General features: G+C 38.6%; 1 protein-coding gene and 1 non-coding gene across 2 annotated transcripts; both read right to left on the bottom strand.

Annotated features, from left to right (window-relative positions):
• Positions 1-5,858: 5,858 nt before the first annotated feature.
• On the bottom strand, positions 5,859-20,549 carry ADI1 (acireductone dioxygenase 1). The gene is made up of 4 exons (XM_004480929.4): positions 20,289-20,549; positions 17,043-17,162; positions 10,009-10,188; positions 5,859-7,944 (listed from the first exon to the last, which is right to left on the bottom strand). The coding sequence occupies exons 1-4, from the start codon at positions 20,406-20,408 to the stop codon at positions 7,825-7,827; spliced, it is 540 nt and encodes a 179-aa protein (XP_004480986.1). The 5' UTR covers positions 20,409-20,549; the 3' UTR covers positions 5,859-7,824.
• On the bottom strand, positions 8,717-8,877 carry LOC111761261 (U1 spliceosomal RNA). Its single transcript, XR_002794673.1, has one exon. It is a non-coding gene; the product is annotated as a U1 spliceosomal RNA (small nuclear RNA).
• Positions 20,550-21,128: the final 579 nt, after the last annotated feature.

Here is a 21,128-nt window from a genome sequence, read left to right as displayed (position 1 = left end):
GAGGTGTGGGGGAAATCAATCAATTTTTTTTTTTAATTTCTATGACAAGGGAAGCAGCTCAAGCAGTTGAGCACCCACCTCCCATATGGGAGGCCCCAGGTTCAGTTCCTAGTGCTTCCTAAAGAAGACAAATAATGGACAATGAGCAAAAACAACAAGGAGACAATGAACAAATCAATGAGCAAAGACAATGAGCAAACAATGAGCAAAAACTAATGAGCAAGGAGTGGATGTGGCTAAAGTATTGAGTGCCCACCTCCCACATGGGAGGTCCTGGGTTCAGTTCCAGATGCCTCCTGAAGAAAAATAAAAACAAACACAGACAACAAGCAGACAAAGAGTACAAAAAGTGATCAAAAACAACAAGCAAAAACAAGCAGACAAGGGAGCCATCTTGGGAGGGTAGTTTATATGATGGGAAGTTACCTTTTTTCTACTTCACCAGCAACACCTTTTTTTGGGTGGAGGAGGAGCACTGTTGTTAAGGATTTATACTTAATGTATAGTTTTCAATGTTGCATAACCAAATTAATGTGAAATTTAATGATCTAAAACAATAAACATGTATCATGGCCTGCAGTTTCTGGGATTCTGTGTTTCTCCTGAAGTTGTAATGAAGATGCTGGCTGGCACTGCACTCATCTGAAGGCTTCATCTCTAAGATGGCTCACTCAGAGACGCGACAAGTTAGAATTAGCTGTTGGCAGAAAGCTTCAGACCTCACCTTACAGCTGTTTGAGTATCCTCATGACAAGACAGATGGCTACCCCTAGAGTGAGTAATCCAAGAGAGCAAGCAGGAAGCCACAATGCCTTTGAAGACCTAGTCTGGGTCACTCCTACCCGACTCTAGTCATTAGGAGTGAGTCACTAAGTCCAGCCCATGCTCAAGAGAAGGATTAGGCTCCATCTTCTGAGGGGAAGGCTGTCGAAGAATTTATGCACATATTTTTAAAACCACTATTTAATTAAAAATATATTACTTGTGGGACGTGGATGTGGCTCATCTGATAGAACATCTGCCTATCAAATAGGAGGTCCAGGGTTCAAACCCTGGGTCTCCTGGCCATGTGGTGAGCTGGCCCACGCGTGGCACTGCTGCACTCAAGGAGTGCCACACAGGGGTGTCCCCCACATAAGGGAGCCCCACATGCAAGGTGTGTGCCCCGCACTGAGCTGCCCTGCATGAAAAAAATAAAGCACAGCCCACCCAGGAGTAGAGCACACAGACAGAGAGCTGACACAGCAAAATGATACAACCAAAAGAGGCACAGATTCCCGGTGCCGCTGAGAATGCCAGCAGACACAGAAGAACACATAGTGAATGGACAGAGAGCAGACAACGGGGGGAGGGGAGAGAAATAAATAAAATAAATCTTTAAATATATATATATATATTACTTGACATTTCACTAGATTTGGGACAAAGGAAGCTATGTCCTTTGTCATTTTGATCTAATTTCCTATCATGTGCTGATCTTAACATTTTTTTCAGATAGTCTTGATTATAAATGCACATACTCATCAATGTACAAAGCCACTAACTTCAAGTCAGTCTACACCAGCCAGAGGCTTTTAATTCTTAAAGCTAAAAGCAGTGAAACAATGGGTGATGTGGGGTACGGAAGCCTGTCTGTCAGCACCCTGGGAACTGTGGAACAGAAGAGGCTGGAGGCTAATCAGCTGCTCGGGAAATCACAGGTCAAATTTTAACTGAGATATGAGTCTCCCCAAACAGGCACAATAGCCACAGGCATAATTTGTTCTCAAATTTGGTGTTGTTTCCCCCCTATCTTGTCTGTTCTAAAACAGGAAAACACTAACTCCAGTTTCACCAGGAAATACTAAGTCCACTTCCACACTGACATTTTACAGTTCTTCAAGACTTGTTGAAAGATTTCCAAGTGTGTTATCCCTTCGAAATGCAATAGTAATAATATCAGACAAAACACTTCTACTTCATTCCTTTTTTCATCTTGAAATCTTTAGAATGCTGGAGTAATTAATTTGTTATTGTATAACTTAAAACATTTGAGGTTTCTAAAAACCTTTGCACAATATACTTTCCAATGAAAAACAGCTTTTAAAAATGACTATTTTTAGATCTCATTGGTATTTAACATTTTTTATCTGTATGACTAGAATCAGATTCATCAGTTATCCATCCTCCAACCAAAGTTTACTGAATTCTACCATAACCCAAGCACTGGAAGACACAAGACCCTTACACTGGCAAATTACTCAAAATTCCTATAGTTAAGTCACTTGCATTTCTTTATATCCATCACAGGTAAAATGTTTTGCTTTCATCAAATTTCATAATCCAACAACACATCAATAGCTCTCAGCCCCCTGAGGTCCCGCTCTTCGCAAATGCACTAAGCCAAGTATAAGCACAAGGGTGTCATTTTAGTTGCCAAAACTGTGTTATGAAAATGAAAATTCTGAAACTGCAAACGTCCCTGTGTAATTAGGCAAAAACACCCATCAACAGAACTACATTATCTCCTCACAAGAGAAACAGTATAGAACTTGTGAAATGATTACACTATCTGCCACTTCCTTGGAAGGAAAAGGCAGTAAAGTTCAAAGAAAACCTGAATTTTTAGCTCGTCAGGCTCCCTAGAGGGCCCCCAGGGCTGACTCTGGAGGGCCAAAGCACATGCACACACAGGCACTTATCTGGGCATCAAAACCAAAATCAATCTATTTATGAATTGGTTTTATTTCTTGCAAATCAGTAAATAAAAATGTCCCTTGTTTCCATTTCTACTGTCAAATTTTCTAGTTTCTTAAAGTTTAAACCCAACATTCCCCTCAAGATAACTACTTTGAAGGAAGGTGAAAAGTTGCCTGGCTTATCAACACTTAAACAATGAATACTTCCTCCAAATTCACCTATGAACTAACTACACAAGCTTCCGTAGTGTAAATTTCTGGATTTCCTTATCAGTGGTAAACCAACAGGAGAGTGGGGGGATATTCTCTAAACCATAGTTAAAAAGGTAGTTTAGGTGGGAAGAGAATGTAGCTCAAGCAGATGGGCATCTGAGTACCATATGGGAGGTCCCGGGTTCGGTTTCCAGTGCTTCCTGCAGAAGACAAGCAAGAAAGCAAGCTGGCACAATAGGCTGGCATGGTGAGATGATGCAACAACGAGACACAACGGGGAAACACAATGAAAGATACAAGCGGGAAGCAGAGGTGGCTCTAACCATTGCGTGCCTCCCTCCTACGTGGGAGTTCCTGGGTTTGGTTCCTGGTGCCTCAAAAAAAAAAAAAAAAAAGAAGACAAGCACACATCAAACAGACACAAAGAACAGACAGTGAGCACAAATGAGGGGGGTAAGAAATAAATAAATACAATCTTAAAAAAAAAAAAAGGTACAGGTAGGAGATTAGAGGTGCTAACTGGTGAGAGGCCACAAATGTAAAAGAACCCCTGAAAAAACTTTATTCATTTCTGATAAGATCAGAATCAAATTTTTATATTTTAAAGCTACTATTTTGCACAAAAATTGTACCAAATTGCCAAAAGTTAGGATACATGGTCTATTCGTGTATGGCACAAAGAAATGACCAGAATAGAGACTATAAAAAATAAACTGAAAAAATAAACTGAGATATGCAATAATTACAACTTTAGCTGTTACCTGTATTTTTATCTTTATTCCAATTCTGTTGAGTCTACCATGCTTCCTTTGTTCTATAATAGGTCAATTTAGGATTTTTTAAATTAAGAATTCAGGATTATAAATTGATAGATGAGAATTCCTTATTTGAAGGGCAGAAATAACAAAATATATGCAAAGCTCTAACCATTTTTAATTTGATCATACACAGTAGCAATTACTGAAGCATCTGGCTGATAAGATGCATCTAATAATAGCTTTTAAGTAGACAGCAGAGCTCTCTACTCATTTACCAACTCTCTTCTAGACAAAAATGATAAGGACAAAGAAAAATGCATAAGAGGAAGGGGAATAAAAATCAGTGGAGATGATCCTTCTCACTTAGGAAATGTGGACAAAACCAAGTAAGCGAGGAGTGAATGTAGCTCAAGTGGTTGAGCACCTGCTTCCCAGGTATGAGGTCCCTGGTACCTCGGGGGGAAAAAAAAAAGTGAAACCTAGAAATGGAGTCTTAAAAAGCTAGATTTCAAACAAGTGAAAGTATCCTAGGCTAAAATTTCATTGGAATAAAATGTTTAATCTGGATAAAATGGAACAAGGCTGAAAATTTCTTACATGAGCCAAGTCTTCCTCTCAGTGAGAAACAGTAATGGAGGCCATGACACTAGGCTGGCCCCTTTCACTGACTGGTCTGTGCTCCTAAAGGTGTGGGTTTCTCTTCTGCAGCAACCCATTTAGGAAAAAAAGGAAATTTTATTAAAATGCCAACACATAAACGAGTTTGAAACGTATACCAAAATGCAGTCATTCATACTGATTCATACAGTCAATATACCTTAAAAAACCAGGACAAGGAAGCGGATGGGGCTCAGGCAACTGAGTTCCCACCTACCACATGGGAGGTCCAGGTTCGATTCCCAGTGCCTCCTGGAGACGACGAGCAAGACAACGAACTGACAACTACTGCTGGTGCAGCATGCTGACACCACAAGATGACGCAGTGAGATGACGCAACCAAGGGACAGCAAGGAAACACAATGAGAGATGCAACAAAGCAGAGTGGAGGTGGCTCAGGCGATTAGGGCCTCCCTCCCACATGGGAGGTCCCCAGGTTCAGTTCCTAGTCCCTCCGAAAAAGAGAAGATGAGCATACAACAGACACAGCAAATGCAAACAACGACAGGGCAGGGAGAAATAAATAAATCTTAAAAAAAAAAGGACACAGTTGAAAAATAATACAAATGTGTTTAAATATATCTTACTTAATAGACATGCTCTAAATTGACAATTTACACAAATTTGGAGAAAGTGAAAACTGGCAGCTGTTCTACTTGGAAGACCAACACTTGTGTTCTTTGGGAAAATTACATGACTTAGAATATTAATGAATTTGTTTGTAAATGATCCATCTTCTTTAATATTGACCTTGAACTAAAGACCTCAACTCTTTAAAAGTGATATCTTTTTCAGAAAGAATAACCCTTTATTACCACAAATCCCTGCCTCACAGATTTTCTCTACTTTTCTAGGGTTGTTTTGTCACTACAGTTGATTTCACCTTGCTTAAATGGGGTTGTAAACTCTTAAGCTCTTTAAAAACCATTCCAGTGTTTAAGATACTAATAAGAAGAGAATGAGTGAACACAAAAGAAATTGTAACACTACAGGATTAGAAGATAGAAGCAGAAGCAAAAGAATCCAGATACTAAAGAGAACATACTGTATGATTCCAATTATATGAAATGCTAGAGAAGACAAAACTAATCTATAGTGGTTGCTTTGGGCCGCGGGTGGGTGTGGGAGACCTGAGCAGGGGCACAAGAAAGGTTCTGGGATAACAGACATGTTCTACATACTGACTGAGGTGGTATTACATAATCGAATATATTTGTCAAATATAAATGTGCCTAAAATAGGTGCATTTTAATTGTAAGTAAATTATACCTCAGAGTTAATTTTAAAATAAACCAAAAGATCTGAACGGTGCTCTGAGGAAACTAACAAAATGCTATTTCACCTTGAGTGTTTTGACAGAATTGTGTTACCTAACTGCCCAAGTCTTAACCATTGCCTGTGAAAATAGCTCAAGCATGAAGAAACCCGAGAAGCCCCTCACGGAAAGAGAACGTGAGTCACCGAGAAGCCGACCCGGTGCGCTTGGAGCAGGAAATGGAGTTAAAAAGTTCTGCGAACCGTAATAGGAAAAACTGTTTTAAGCAAAAAGGCATAAAAAGTGATGGTCTCTTTTTAATGTTTAAATCTTAAAATGAACAAGTTCCATTTACAATCATCATTTATAATATAAGCCATTTTAAAAATCAGTACACATGCAGTTAATTTAATTATTAAGAGAAAGTAATTTTTTTTTTTTAAAGATTTATTTATTTATTTAATTTCCCCCCCTCCCCTGGTTGTCTGTTCTTGGTGTCTGTTTGCTGCGTCTTGTTTCTTTGTCCGCTTCTGTTGTCGTCAGCGGCGCCATTCCTGGGCAGGCTGCACTTTCTTTTCACGCTGGGCGGCTTTCCTCATGGGCGCACTCCTTGCGCGTGGGGCTCCCCCACGCGGGGGACACCCCTGCGTGGCACGGCACTCCTTGCGCGCATCAGCGCTGCGCATGGCCAGCTCCACACGGGTCAAGGAGGCCCGGGGTTTGAACCGCGGACCTCCCATATGGTAGACGGACGCCCTAACCACTGGGCCAAAGTCCGTTTCCCAAGAGAAAGTAATTTTTGACAGAAGAAAGTCCTGGGATATTTATGTACTTACCATGCTGCCTGTGTACATTTTATTCCTAAAATTCAGAAAGCAGTCAGTTCAATATCTAATAGATGAATTTTCTCTATTCAGGGGGAAACTAATCCCCAAGACCAATGTGGAGGTGATGAAAGACTACTTTTTAAATGAAAATTTTTAAACCAGTTTTTAAAAAATATTTAGAAACAATCTGCCCTTCAAAAACTTAGGCTGATTTGTGTTTTTTCCTATGATTATAATACATTAGGTATAACTGTATCACAGAATTGTTCAGTAGAAAAACAGTATACTAGTTTTCTTATTAAAATTCCAAGGCTTGATTGTGAAAAAGGTATAGTAGGCAGGTTTAATTTAGAAATCCAAACTGGAAAAACACTACTATTAGTATGCATTATAAATGTTATATATACATTTATATTATATATGTTACACATACATAAAAGTGATATATTTATTAGATAAATTATATAAATTATGTTAATATCATAACAAAGACACTAAACAAGAGTGATTTTAACAAACCAGGCAAAAATACCCTATATACCTGAATATTAGGTAACTGCAAGCCATAAGCATGCAATTAAGACAGTTATTTTACAAGAAAGTGGTATAAGCTCCTAAGAGTATAGCCATAATAGGAGAGGCTCTTCCCTATTCTACTGTCTAACCCAAGTATAAACTGGGGGGCTGGGGAGGGAGGGGCTGGGACGTATCTTTTAGTTGATTAGTTATATTATCTATTATTATACCTTCTTCTTATAAGACAGGCATGGCAGTGACTGATATCTGGTTTAAAATCTAAGAATCATATCCAGATAGAATATGCTACAGAGTTACATTTTAAGAGATTAACTTTCATTTGGTTTAAAGTTGATTGCTTATACTAACACATGACTACAAAACCACTATTTTTAATTTAGTTAAGGAAAATGAATGTGATATATCCACTTGTTTACAGTTCCTTCCATGTAAAAATGTTGTATTATTTTCATTAAAAATATTCTTATTAATAATCTTACAAAGGAAAGACAACCTAGCCTCAAGTCTACAATATAAAAGCAAAAAGAAAACGACTGACTTGCTGCTCAATTATCATGTTTAAGACCATTACAAACATGATGGAATATCATACACCTATAAGAAGAAATGAAGTTGTAAAGCACATGACAACATGATTGAACCTGGAGGACATTACATTGAGCGAAGCAAGTCAGACACAAAAGGACAAATACTATGATTGCATTACTATGAACCAAATATACTGTGTAACATATAGTATGGTTTTTAAAAAATGTATATGTATCTAGTATATTTAATTGAAAAATGTATGTTTTTATTCAACTGTGTTTTTAGTTTTTAATTGTCTATATTTCCAATTACTAAATGTGAAAAAAAAAAGAGACCATTATAAGTTGTGTATTATTTTCCAGAGAGCCTCACTATGCTGTCTGCGTCAAAAATTTCACATACTGTCTTCGAGCCTCAAAATGGTCAGATGGTCGGTTGTATGCTGTCCACACTGGTTCTCCAACAAAAAGCCGCATTGCCTTTACATAGTTCTAGAAAACAAACAAACAAGTCCAGCAACTTTTTAAACCAGAGGACTCTTTTACTTATTCCTATTTTAACCATCAAGATAAATTTTTCTGCTGTTTTTATTCTTGTGACTTAATACTATTAGGTTACATTTTATCATCTGAACAAAAATTAGTATCAGATGGGGTATGGCTAATTAATAAGTTATACTCACACAAGCAAAAGCATCTGCAGCTAAAGCTCAGTGTTTAACTTCATGTCTCATTATAAACATATCAATTTTGAAAACAAGCACTGACCCAGGAGCCTAGTGACTGATGAAACTCAGGCAAGATGCCTAATGAGTTTGTTCCACCCCTCTATTCTATTTCCTTTGGGGAGAGTTTTCCTAAGAATTAGTCTTGAGACCCGTGCTGGTGGCCAAGGGAAAAGAATTAAAAATGCACATAGCTTTTAAGTGAATTTTCATTTTTAGGAATTTATTCTACAGATAAACTCACATGAGTGCTAAGTGGCAAATGCATAAGGCTATTTATTACAACACTGTTTTTACGATAGCAAAATATTGGAAATGATCATCATTCATCACCACTCAGTGGAATAAATTAATGCTTAAATAAATTAGAGTCCATTCAACAATAGAATAGTATGAACCTATAAGTAAGAGATGAGGCTTTTTATATAGTGATATGAAACAATCTCCAAAATATATTATGTGAAAAATGTAAAATTTAGAACTATGTATTTAGTCTGCTAACATCCATGTAAAAAAACTCTTTTTTTCTTTTTTTAATAAGGGAGGTCGTGAATACAGTCCCCAACTACCACAAATTATGTAGTCAAGTTTCCCACATTTGGGGAAATCACAGGGGTCAGCATATCAGAGTGCAATGGATAAGCCTGGCCCTGGGAAAACCACCTTCGTGATCCTGGTATCTCCCCTGCCAGGAAAGTATTATTTTTTAATGTAATACTATTTACCCTCCAGGGAGAGAAACATGATGACTGCTAACAAAGGTGAGATGAAGACTTTTCATATCTAAATTTTTGCAATTATAAGAATTGACTATCTGTTTAAAAATCAGTTTAAAATATATATGAAAATAAACATATCTGTGTAATTAAGGGAATTATGAACACTGTGGTTGTGAGTATAGATGTTTGTATTTTCTAAGCCTCCTGATAAGGAGGGCTACAGGATTTAGGGTGAGTGACAAGGGAAGGTGGTACCATTAAATGTAGGCAAGGTTGCCATAAAGCGTATATGTAAACTATTTTAAATGCAGTCAGTAAGAATAAAATGTATCCAGTATTTAAAGAGATGACGTAATTCTCCATCTTCCCTCTTAGTACCTCTTTAAAAATATTTCACCACTATTACCTAGAAAATAATATTTAGAAATAGTCTCTGCAAAGACTCTCCTCTAGTCTCAGATTTAATCTAAATCACATCTACCAAACATAAGAAAAACCTTGTTTTTACTGCTAATCCTAATGACTGTTTTGCACTATTGCTAAATTCCAGAATTGTAATGCTCTTAAAAATGACAAAGTAACAACCCTAGAGATGCCTCACAGTTAGGTACCCTCAGAATTAATAACAAAATACAGGTGGGAGAATCTCTCTCAATTAAAGGAGCACTACCATTTTCCTGTTAACTGCTTAGGCTCTGTTTGGCCAGTGGTATGTATTTTTAAACTGTGTATTACTGTTCACTAAGAACAATATGTGGAGAACAAATGGAGATAATTAACCAGTAGACTATTAACATAAAATACACAGCTCAGGAGTCCCATGTTAGAGCCTCCAACTGGATTTCTTAAAGCAAAAAGCTATGCAAGTCATTAGCTATGACCATTCATACTTTAATAGTCAACCATTTCTTAGGGACTAGAGCTGGTGAGAACACTGCTTTTAATAGCAGTGTTACAAGCTTCTGGAATCTATATATTTCCCAGAATTAAAAGTAATAAACAGGGAGCTAGTGCAGCTCATATATAGCATACCACATACAAGGTCCTGGGTTCAACCCCAGGTCCCAGCACCTTAAAAAAAAAAAAAAAAGGTAATAAACAATGAACCCTACCTTTTCATCCAGTGTGAAACGGTGATAAATTCCTGCAGGAAGTGTTATCATGTCTCCTTTCTCCATGAAAATCCGGATCCACTTGTCCTCTTTATCCCTTACATCAAAATACCCACTTCCATCCAAGATATATCGAATTTCATCATCCAAGTGTAAATGTTCTTCATAAAACATTTTAATCTAGAGTAAGAGGGAAATTTCTATAAGTCTGCTAGAGACAATATCATACAAATTCACCCAGACCCACCCACCAGCCTAAATCTTAAATAGACCAGATATTATTATAATACGTAAAGGAGTTCAGGAGCTAGAGTATTTTATGAAACCTAACAACATGGTAGTGGCAATAGAAGAGAAGCTTCTAGACTATATTTGCGTCTAGATGAAGAAAATAATATAACTACCTACTAACACTAATAACAGGTAATATCTTCTACATAAGATAAAACAACTGCTAAGAAGAGGTTGGATATTCTAAAATTCCAAGTAAGAATCATGCCATTTAAATCCAAGAGAATTTAATGAATCATGACGTCACTTAGTGAGAATTAAAGTAATTCTGTAAAATATTACAACATTTGGACTCTGACTGGCAAGGATAATTAGACAAAAAGAGATTTAAAACAAAATAAGAGCTAATCACACAAAACATCTATATTTAAATAATTTCCGTATTCTGCTTTTTTTTTGAGGAACTGGGACCAGGGATTAAACCCAGGACCTCATATGTGGGTGCCTAGTGCTCAACCACTGAGCCACATCGGCTCCCGTGAGTTGGCTCCCTCATCTGTTCGCTCATTGTTTACTTGTTTGGTTTTGCTCATTGTCTGCTCCTTGTTTTTTTCTTTAGGAGGCACCAGGAATGGAACCCAGGAACTCCCATGTAGGAGGCGGGCACTCAACTGCTTGAGCCACATCCACTCCCCTGTACTTTTGTTCTTAGTTTAACTTGTCATTCTTGGTCCATCTACTAATGTTTGCCCTTTTAGAAGTACAAACAGAGGAAATTCAAGCTAATGGAAGAATTGTCTGGGCAGGGGCAGCCCTCAAAGTGGATTCAGTAGAAGGACCATGGGATCAAGGAGGACCTATGTTCTAGGCCTTGCTTTACCAATGTGACCTTGGGGAGAGTCCTTCACCCTCTTCAAGTTTTTAAGTATAGAATTAAGAAGTTGAAACTAAGTGACCTAATGCAGTAATTTAATATTTCATAACTAAGTCTGATTTTCATTTAAATTTGACACAGCTGCCTAATTTTGGCAAAACAACTAATACTGTCAATATCATTTCAAAAGAGTCAACTTATTCCCAAGAAAGTAGACAACTCTGAAATAAAAGCAGCCCTTTATATTGAAAAAAAATTTAGCTCTATTAAAAAATTTCCATACTCTAGATCTTTTCTCATTTTGCCATAGATCAGTGAAAGTTTCTTTGTTAATAGGAATTCAAGAATCCCCATAAAAATTACAGCTAAAAAAAATCCCAAATTCCACCAAAATGGAGTAAGATTGGATTTACCCTCCTGCCTGAAACATCCAAAAAACAGACAAGATATATGAAATAAAGTTTGCAAGACACCGCACATAAGGAAATGAGAGAAAGTTCCTGAAAGACAGGAAACAAATGAATTAAGTTCTACAACTGCTCCAGCTTATCACTTTGAAAATTTCCAGAGCATACTGCAAGGAAGAGAAACCCAGACAGAGCCTAGCAGACAACTAGAGTTGAGAAGAGGGACCTGAGAGTCTGAGGAGACCAAGGCAGCTAGAGTTTGCAAGACAGAGTACTAGAGAGCTGCACAGAAAGAAAACTTCAGAGATCTGCAAAGAACTACCCAAAAGAATTAGAGGTAACAGTGCTTGGCAACCATGCAGGGCCAGGAATAGCACCCACCAATTGGACTGGAAAACTCAAAATTCATGAGTTTTGTGTACTGCATACCGATTAATCTTGCCTCAGTAGTGGCAATGTCTAATCTGTCATTTATTCCATCCACTATTTTTTTTTTAATTGCAGATATAGTTTTATGTAAAAGTTTGATTGGATCTTTTTTGATCTTCCATGTCTTTAACTTCTTGATCACATGGAATACCGTTATAATTGTTTTAGCATCTTATTCTGGCACATTTGTGCCAGTTCTGGGTTGTTTGGGTTAAGTGATTTATCTCCTCATTATGGGTAATGTTTTCCTGATCAAGAAGTTAAAGACAGAAGAAAAGATCAGTGAACTTGATGACCTAGAAAGAGATACTAATCAAAATGAAGTACAGGGAGAGGTGACACAACAAGATGACACAACAAAAAGAAACACAGATCCCCAGTGCCACTGATAAGGATAAAAGCAGTCGCAGAAGAACACACAGTGAATGGACACAAAGAGCAGACAACTGGAGGGGAGGGGAAGGGGAGAGAAATAAATAAAAAATAAAAATCTTAAAAAAAAAAAGTACAGAAAGAGAATGGGGGAAAAAAAAACAAAAACATATAGCATCAGTGTGCTGTGGGATTTCAAGTAGGCTACTATATTTGTAAATGTAGTCCCCAAAAGCAGGGTGAGGGAGAAAAAAATATCTGGAGAAATAACGGATGAAAATTTTCCAGATTTAATGAAAACTATACACCAACATCCAAGTAGCTCAACAAACACCAAGCAGAAGAAATGTGAAGAAAATTATACAAAGGTACATTATAATGAAATTGCTCAAAACCAGTAATAAAGAGAAAATCTTAAAAGCAGCAAGAGAAAAAGGACACATTATATAAGAAATACAAAGCAAAAGATGACAATATACTGTTCACCAGAAACAATTCTAAAGATCACAGCCCAAGGACCCAGGCCCAATAAGACTAAGATTTAATCAAAAAATTATAGAATACTTCTCATCCCCCATATCTTACCATCACTTTAACAAGTGATGTGAATTACAACTGAAAGATCTGCAAGACAGATCTGCAAGAAAGATGTTCTTAACCTGTTTAAGAAGTTCTTAGAGAAACCCAAAGACAACAGAAGAAACACAAACCAAGGACACTAGAGGAAACTAAAGACTTGACAGCTACAGCAAAAACATTAAACAGAGCCCAGCTTCTAGCCAGATGAACATAAACTCTCCATCTAATGGCTGATTTATCTCAATTCCTGTTAACCAATACATTGTCCCGAGCTTTCAAGAAAAAAATTATAAAGCATGCTAAAAGACATGAAAACCAGTCTAAAGAGACAAAGCATCAGAATCATACTCAAATATGAAACTATTATGAAATTATCAGATAGGAACTTAAAATAACAATTATTAATATGTTAAGGCATCTCATGGAGAAAATAGACAACATGCTATAAGAACAGATGGGTAATGTAAGCAGAGATGAAAACTTAAAGAATTTTTTAAAATGCTAGAAATTAAAAATACCATAACAGAAAGAAAGAGTGACTTTGGCAGGCTGAGATTGGATATAGCCAAGGAAAGAATTAGTGACCTTGAAAATATGTCAGTAGAAATCTCCTAAACTGAAACGCAAAGAGAAAATAGGGAAAAAAGCAGAATATCCAGAAATTGTGAGACAATTATAAAAGGTGCAACATATGCATAACTGAAACACCAGCAGAAGAGAAAAGAAAGAGAAGAAATGTTTGAAATAACAATGGCTAAGAATTTTCCAAAATTAATATCAAACACCAAACCAGAGACCCAAGAAGTTCAAGAATACCAATTAGGGTAGAGTAAAACATACACACACAAAATTACTACACCCAGACACATCATTTTGAAACTGCAGAAAACCAATACAAAGAGAAATCTTGAAAGACATCAGGGCAGGGGTGGAGAAGAGCTTACCTATAGAGAATTACATCAAACTTCTCATCACAAATCATGCAAGCAACAAAAGAATGGGATGAAATATTTAATGTGTTGAAAGGAAAAAACTCACCAACCTAAAATTCTTTATCCAGGGAAATTATCCTTCAAATGTAAAGGAGAAGTAAAGACTTTCTCAGACAAAAACAAGGTAGGAAGCAGATGTGGCTCAGGTGACTGGGCTCCTGCCTACCACTGTTTCAGATCCCAGTGCCTCCTAAAGAAGACAGTGAGCTGGTGCGATGGGCAGGTGCAGCAAGCTGACACAACAAGAGACACAAAAAGAAAAGAACATAATGAGAGATACAACAAAGTAGGAGTAGAGGTTCACTAGCTGACACAACGGGCAGATGTGGCAAGCTGATGCAACAAGATGATGTAACAAGAGATGCAGGGAGGAAAAACAGAATGAGAGACACAACAAAGCAGGGAGCAGAGATGGCTCAAGCGATTAGACACCTCCTCCCATATCGGAGGTCCAAGGTTCAGCTCCCAGTGCCTCCTAAAGAAAAAAGAAGACAAACAGACTCAGCAAGTGAAAAACAACAAAGGGGTGGGGAGAAATAAATCAATAAAATAAATCTTTAAAAAAACAAAACAAAACAGAGAATCTGTTGCCAACAGACCTGTTCTGCAAAAAATGTTATAAAGTTCTTCAGAGATGAAGCATTTTACACAGATCTGAAATACAGATCTATACAAAGAAAGGAAGTATGTCAGAGAAAGAATAAATGAAGGTAAAATTGAATCTTTTATTTGTCTTATTCTTAATTGATATAACAGATAAAATACTTGCTCAGAGTAATAATATTAAAAGTGTTTAGGATTATTATAGCATATGGTAAGTGAAATGAATGATAGAAATGTAATAAGAGATGAGAGGAAGGAATTAGGAGTACTGTTTTATAAGACACCTGTACCACTCATGAAGTGGTATAGTGTTATTTGAAAGTGAACTTAAGATTAGTTGTAAATTTATATTGTGAATTCTACAGCAAATGCTAAAAATGTTTTAAAAGTATAATTAATAAGCTATGAGAGGTGAGAAAATAGAATCCTATAAAACACTCAATTAAAACCAGAGAAGGTAGAAAAAGAGGGGAGTTAAAAAAATGCAATGAAAAGAAACATTTACAAATATGGTAGATATTAATCCAACTATATCAATACACAATTTAAATGTGAATGGCCTAAGTATACCAATTACAATGCAGAAACTGTCAGAAAGGATAGAAAACAAAACCCAACCTCTATGCTGTCTACAAGAAATCCATTTTAAATATAAAGATAACAATAGGTTAAAAGTAAAAGGGTGGAGGCTAACACTAATCAAAAGAAAGTAGGAATAGCTATATCAATTTCAGATAAAGCAGACTTTGGAACCAGGAAAATCATGAGGGAAAAAGAAGAGCATTACATGATGATAAAGGGATCACTTCTTCGAGAAAACACAAGAATCCTGAACATGTATGCCCCTAATAAGAGTGTCAAAACATATGAGGAAAAACTGACAGAACTGCAAGGAGAAATAGACAAAACAACTCTTAAGAGTTAGAGACTTTGACACTTGTCTTACAAGTAGCTGACAGATCCAGCAGGAAGAAAATCAGTAAGGATGTAGTTAATTTGCACAGCAGCATCAATCAATCAACTCCATCTAATTGACATTTTTAGAACATTTCACCCAACAACAGCAGAGTACACAAGCTTCTCAGGTTCATGTTGAACATACACCAAGATAGACCAAATTCTGGGCCATAAAACATACCTTGACAATTTAAAAAATTTAGAAATCATACAAATTATGTTCTCAGATCACAATGGAATTAAACTAGAAATCAGTAACAAAGATGGCTGGAAAATCCTCAAATATCTGGAAAATTAAATAACACACTTCTAAATAACATATGGGTCAAAGGAGAATTGCAAGAAAAATTTATTAATTAAAAATTATTTAATTAATAAATTAAAAATTAACCACTGGGTTTGGTTCCCAGTGATTCAGAGCTTAAGAAAAGAAAAGAAGGGGGAAAAAAAAGAAAAGTAACAGACAATGAGCAAAACAATGAGCAAACAGATGAGGGAGCCATCTGGGGCATGGGGGGTGGGGCATAAATGAAAACAAAAATCACTGAAATTGAAAACAGGAAATTAAATAGAGAAAAATGAATGAAACCAAAAGGTTCTTTGAAAAGATCAATAAAATCGATATACCTCTAGCCAGGCTAACAAAAGAAAAGAGAGGAGACAAATTACTAATACCTAAAATGTAAGAAGGGCCATCACTAGGAATGCCATGACTATTAAAAGGATAATAAATATTATGAACTCTTAAGTACACAAATTTGATACCTTAGATGAAATGAAGACACAAACTACCAAAACTCACACAAGGAGAAATAGTTCATCTGAAGAGGCTTTTATCTTTTGAAGAAATTGATTGAATCATTCTTAACTTTCCAAAACAGAAAGCACCAGGCCCAGATGGTTTCACTGGTGAATCCTACCCACATTACAGGAAGAAACAACAGCAATTCTGCACACACGACTTCCAAAATATTGAAAAGGAGGGAACACTTCTCAACTCAGTCTATGAGGCACCATTATCCAAATGCAAAGTCCAGACAAAGGCATTAAAAAAAAAAAGAAAGAAAACTCCTGCGTTGGTAGTAGATTTAATAATTTCCCCTTTCCAAATAGTTTAAAAGACTCTGTGGTGTACCTCAGAAGAACATGTCCCTGACCTTAAGCCATTGCTGTGGGTGTGAACCCATTGTAACTAGGACTTTTTGATGAGCTTACTTCAGTTAAGGTGTGCCATCTCATTCAGGACTGGTCTTAACCCACTGTAGACCTTTATAAGCAGAGTAAAAATCAGACAAGACAAGAGAGAAAGCCACAGGAAGCAAGAAGCTGAAATTCAAGGAAGAGAACAAATAGGCTAGGAGAGGCAGCCAAGTGCATTGCCAAGGGGTAGCCCAGCACCAAGAATTTCCAGCAGCCAGTCCCAGATCTGGCCAGTCTTGAGGAAGAAAGAAATGCCTTGATGTTGTACTTTGATTGGTACTTTCACTTAGCCTCGAAACTGTGACCAAATAATAATTTCCCATTATTTTAACCAACCCATTGCATGGTCTTCACTTAAACAGCCCAGGAAACTAAAACAGACTCCCTTACCTTTTCTTCATAATTTGGAAGTTTATCTTTGCATATGGTTATTATGTCCATCCAGGAATAGTTTCTCTCTTTCCGGATCTTTTCTAATTCTGGATCATTCTCATATTTGTCAGCATCCAGCTAAAAGAGTGTAAACAACAACAAAAAGGAGGTCACAATAATTCAGAGAGATAAAAGAATTATCTTTCTGGATCTCCAATATGATTTTATCTAATGTCATCATCTATTCCTTTCTCAGTCCTAAACTTATTCTCCCCCACCTATTTTCTCTGTTTCTTTTTTTCCATTTCCAAGAAACACAGCTACAAATAATGGAGTTATGTTTGATCCCTACTTCCATTTCCTCCAAAAGTCCAGCCTGGGAGATTTTTTTCATATTTCTAGTTCCACTGCCACAAGCCTTATTCAACTTCTCGTTGTCTCAAACCTATCTAATGACACACTTCCCTCACCAGCATTCTCCTTCTCTACCACAAAACTGCCCTACAAGCCAAACTGAACTAGGGTAACTTTTTTGGTAGTTTTTTTCCCTGAGACAAAACATGTGGTGTTCCTCACTGCCTCCAAATAAAAGCCAAGTTCATTAGGCTAACACGAGAGGCCTTATATGATGGGGCCCCAGTTGTCTTTTCTACTCCTCTAATTTTCCTATTTTTAAAAAGTCTACATTCTGGGAGTGGATGTGGCTCAAGCAGTTGAGTGCCCTCCTCCCACATGGGAGGTCCATGGTTGAGTTCCTGGTGCCTCCTAAAAACAAACAACCAGCAAACAAATGAAAGAGCCAACTCAGAGGAGCCGAGGTGGCTCAGTGCTTGAGCACCAGCATCCCACATACAAAGTCCCAGGTTCAATCCCTAGTTCCGGTACCGCAAAAAAAAAAAAAAAAAAAAAAAAAAATCTATATTCTAAATCAAATAGGATTATTTGGTAGTCCTCAAAGTTATTTCACGCTTCACATCCCCACACCCTTGCTCATGCCAGTTCCTAGGCTTAGAATGCGCTTTCACCATTTCTATTTGACGTTCTTTAAGGTCCAATTTTACTGTCAGCTTCTTCAGACATTCCTCCATCAGAATTAAGCTTAACCCCTACTTAGAACTATTTGTAACACACTTAGCCACTTAACAAACTTTTCTTTTTGTTGCAGTAAAATACACATTTTATCATTATTACTAAACAGCAAGCTCCAATAATTCAAAGTACTAGTCATCAATACATTCCACTAAGATGACTCAAAAAATCAGCAAATCAAACACGATACTATTCCAACCTTTAGACAATTTAACTTCTAATTGTGTGAGGACCTGTAAGAGCTTTCTATTACTCTGCCATGTCAGTAATACCACGGGCAAAAAATGTCCCCACTGATCTAGAATGGTTATTTTCCTCAAGAAAACATATATACTACCAATTTTCAAAGAATGGGAATAAAACACACAGGACATTAAAACCACAAACTAAAAAAACTTAGTTATGAGTCTTTTAAGTTATCACCCAGAACAGAACTGAAAGGCAAAAGAAAGTGGGTTTGTGACAACCCAAAAGATGCTTTTATTCTTTGGGCACATGTCAGCCTTGACTTGTAATTTCATTCTGTTCTTTTGGCAAATGCAAATGAAACCTCCGAAAAGCAATAATTTGACCCTTCTGGTTGTTTGGATTGTGGGAAAATTGGACTGCATTATAAAACAAAACTTTTTCTTACAATAGAAACTTTGTTTCCAATAGGTTGTTACATTTTAACCCAGTAAAAGATAAATGCTAGGTAAAAATCAACATACACACAATACCAAAATATTTACCTTAGAGAGGAGTCACTTTATAATGGAAAGAACACTAGTCTTGGCATTGGTATCCCAGAGTTAAATTCTTCTACTTAACAGGATGTGCGAAAATGGTCCAGATGATCTCTAAAGATATTTTATGCTGGAATATTCTATGACCCTTACCCACGTTGGGGGGGGGGGCGGGGAGTCTGTTTGAAATTTATTTTGATCATGCAAGATGCAGATTAGCAATCAAAAATATACCCAAAGGGAGCGGATGTGGCTCAAGTGTTCCAGTGCCTGCTTCCCTTATAGGAGGTCCTGGGTTCAATCTCCCATATCTCCTAAAAAAACAAAACACACCCAAAGATTTGATCTAGAGTCACCTCTCAACCTAGCCTCTTACATAATCCTCCCAGGTGCACTAAACCCTGGTATCACATAACCATTTAAAAGTAAACAAACTGGGACGATCAGGAAGAGTATTATGTAAGCACTGAAGATTTAAGAATGCTTAAATGCAAAGCTTTTCTAAAGCCAAAATTAAAGAGCATTTCTACAGAAGGGTAGATCAGTGCAGGAGCACCACTGATCCGCACAGAATGGAGAATAAATCCAGCTTCTTCATTACATTCATACAACGTTCTTTTGTGGAAAAAAAAAAATTCTTTCAGATTATGATCTTCTATCCGGCTAGTCCACCGCATTTGATAGTGAATTACTCAGAATAATGCGTCTGTAAAAGTTTAAGGCTCAAAAGCATAAAATGGGTACTGAAGGAAGAAAAGGCACTTCACAAACTCTTCTTTCCTTTATTTCTTATTGCCTAAAACCACCTGCCTCCTTCCACCCCAAACCCCAAAGTTACTGTGTCTGTCCAGACTCTCTTGATTTCCTTCCCCCTCAACATCCCCTGCACGCCCTCGGCCTGAGTGTCTCGTTTTGGGGGGTGGTTCGCCTCCTCACTCCCTTTGAGGGCAACTCCAGAACAAGCACGTCCTCCACTCCGGATAAACCCCACGCATCTCGACAGAGACCGCGGAGCCCTGAAGGAGGAAGCACGGGGCAGGCGAAGACATCACACCGCCGGAAGGACCCCACAGGCCCAGAAGCCTCCGACGCTCGGCTCGCTCCGCCCCCGGCCCCGGTCCCAGCCAACCCGCGCCGGCCGAGGGGCCCAGCCCCGCTGTGGAGCATGCGCAGCGCGCCCAGGGTGCCAGAGGCGGGGCCGCGAGCGTCCCAGTCCCGCGCCTGCGCCGTGATGGCCGCTGCACCCAGTCCTTGCGCCTGGCTGCGGGTGTGCGCGGTGGATGAGGAAAAACCGGACTGGGATGGAGGAAACCCGGGGAACACGCCTCTCCGCGCACCCCCCGTTCGCTCTGGGCACCGCTCCTGGAGCAGCTGCAGGAGGCTGAGTAGTCGAACTCTGCCTCGAGCCCCGTTCCCTGAACTCTGCCGCCTTCCTCTCCTCCCAACGTACTTTCCAGTAAAAGACCCCGAGCTGGCGCAGCTGCTCCAGGGGGACGGCGTGGCCGGGGTCCTGTCGGTGGGGTTTCCTCTGGTCTTCCGGGCACTGGTCCATGTACCACGCCTCCACCATCTTGCCGGCCTGGTCGCTTGGAGGCCGCAGGACGCAGGGACTGCGCGAGTGGCTCTCTGAGGGACGGCCACAGACCGCCCGGCCCCCCACGTGGGGCTGTGGCTCCGCCCCCGCGGCGGCCCCGCCCCCAACCCCAGAGCGCCCCCGCGCCGGGGCCGCCCACGTGCCGGGTAGTGTTGGCAGCGCCCCAGGTGCGCTTTCGGGTAACGGATGGCCCTTTCTTCGGCGGCGTGGTCGTCTCTGGCGAGGCGGCTAAGTTAAATTCTTTGGCTACTATCTCATTTGACCTTCAGAACAATCTTGTGAACAGAGCGGGGTTAAGCAATTTGTTTGTCTCACGGCAAGGAACGCAAATGCTAACGAAGTTCAGGGATTTTGTTGAACTCGGCCAATACGGGGTACAGCTGTGACTTGCAGCCAGCTTGGGTCACCACGGGTGTTTCCCTCGGTTATAGCTCAGGGTAGGACACTGTGCTGCCCCTTCGCACTCCCCAGATTTTGGCAATATCAACAGTCTGCCCTACTAATTTCAAGCTGCTCCCTTTTCCCCTTTTTCTTTCCATTGCCCTTCCCCATATAATGTGTTACATTTTAGAATAAAATCAAGCTTTCTCAATACTGAATATCGATTTAACAGATAAGAACAGGAAAAAGAAGACAACTGCACTATCAGCCGAAATTGGTTTTCTCAAAGTAATGAACAAAAGAAAATCAGATTAT

This window comes from Dasypus novemcinctus, chromosome 25 (assembly GCF_030445035.2).
Source record: "Dasypus novemcinctus isolate mDasNov1 chromosome 25, mDasNov1.1.hap2, whole genome shotgun sequence".
Classification (NCBI taxonomy): Eukaryota; Metazoa; Chordata; class Mammalia; order Cingulata; family Dasypodidae; genus Dasypus; species Dasypus novemcinctus.
This window is presented reverse-complemented; position numbering and strand designations above follow the sequence as displayed.

Excerpts from the sequence above, each read along its gene's own strand:
- ADI1 (XM_004480929.4), bottom strand. The coding sequence starts at position 20,408 with ATGGTGGAGGCGTGGTACATGGACCAGTGCCCGGAAGACCAGAGGAAA. Across the intron at positions 17,163-20,288 it reads TCGGGGTCTTTTACTGGAAA|CTGGATGCTGACAAATATGA; the intron begins GTACGTTGGGAG and ends ACACTCTTTTAG. Across the intron at positions 10,189-17,042 it reads TTCCAAATTATGAAGAAAAG|ATTAAAATGTTTTATGAAGA; the intron begins GTAAGGGAGTCT and ends CTCTTACTCTAG.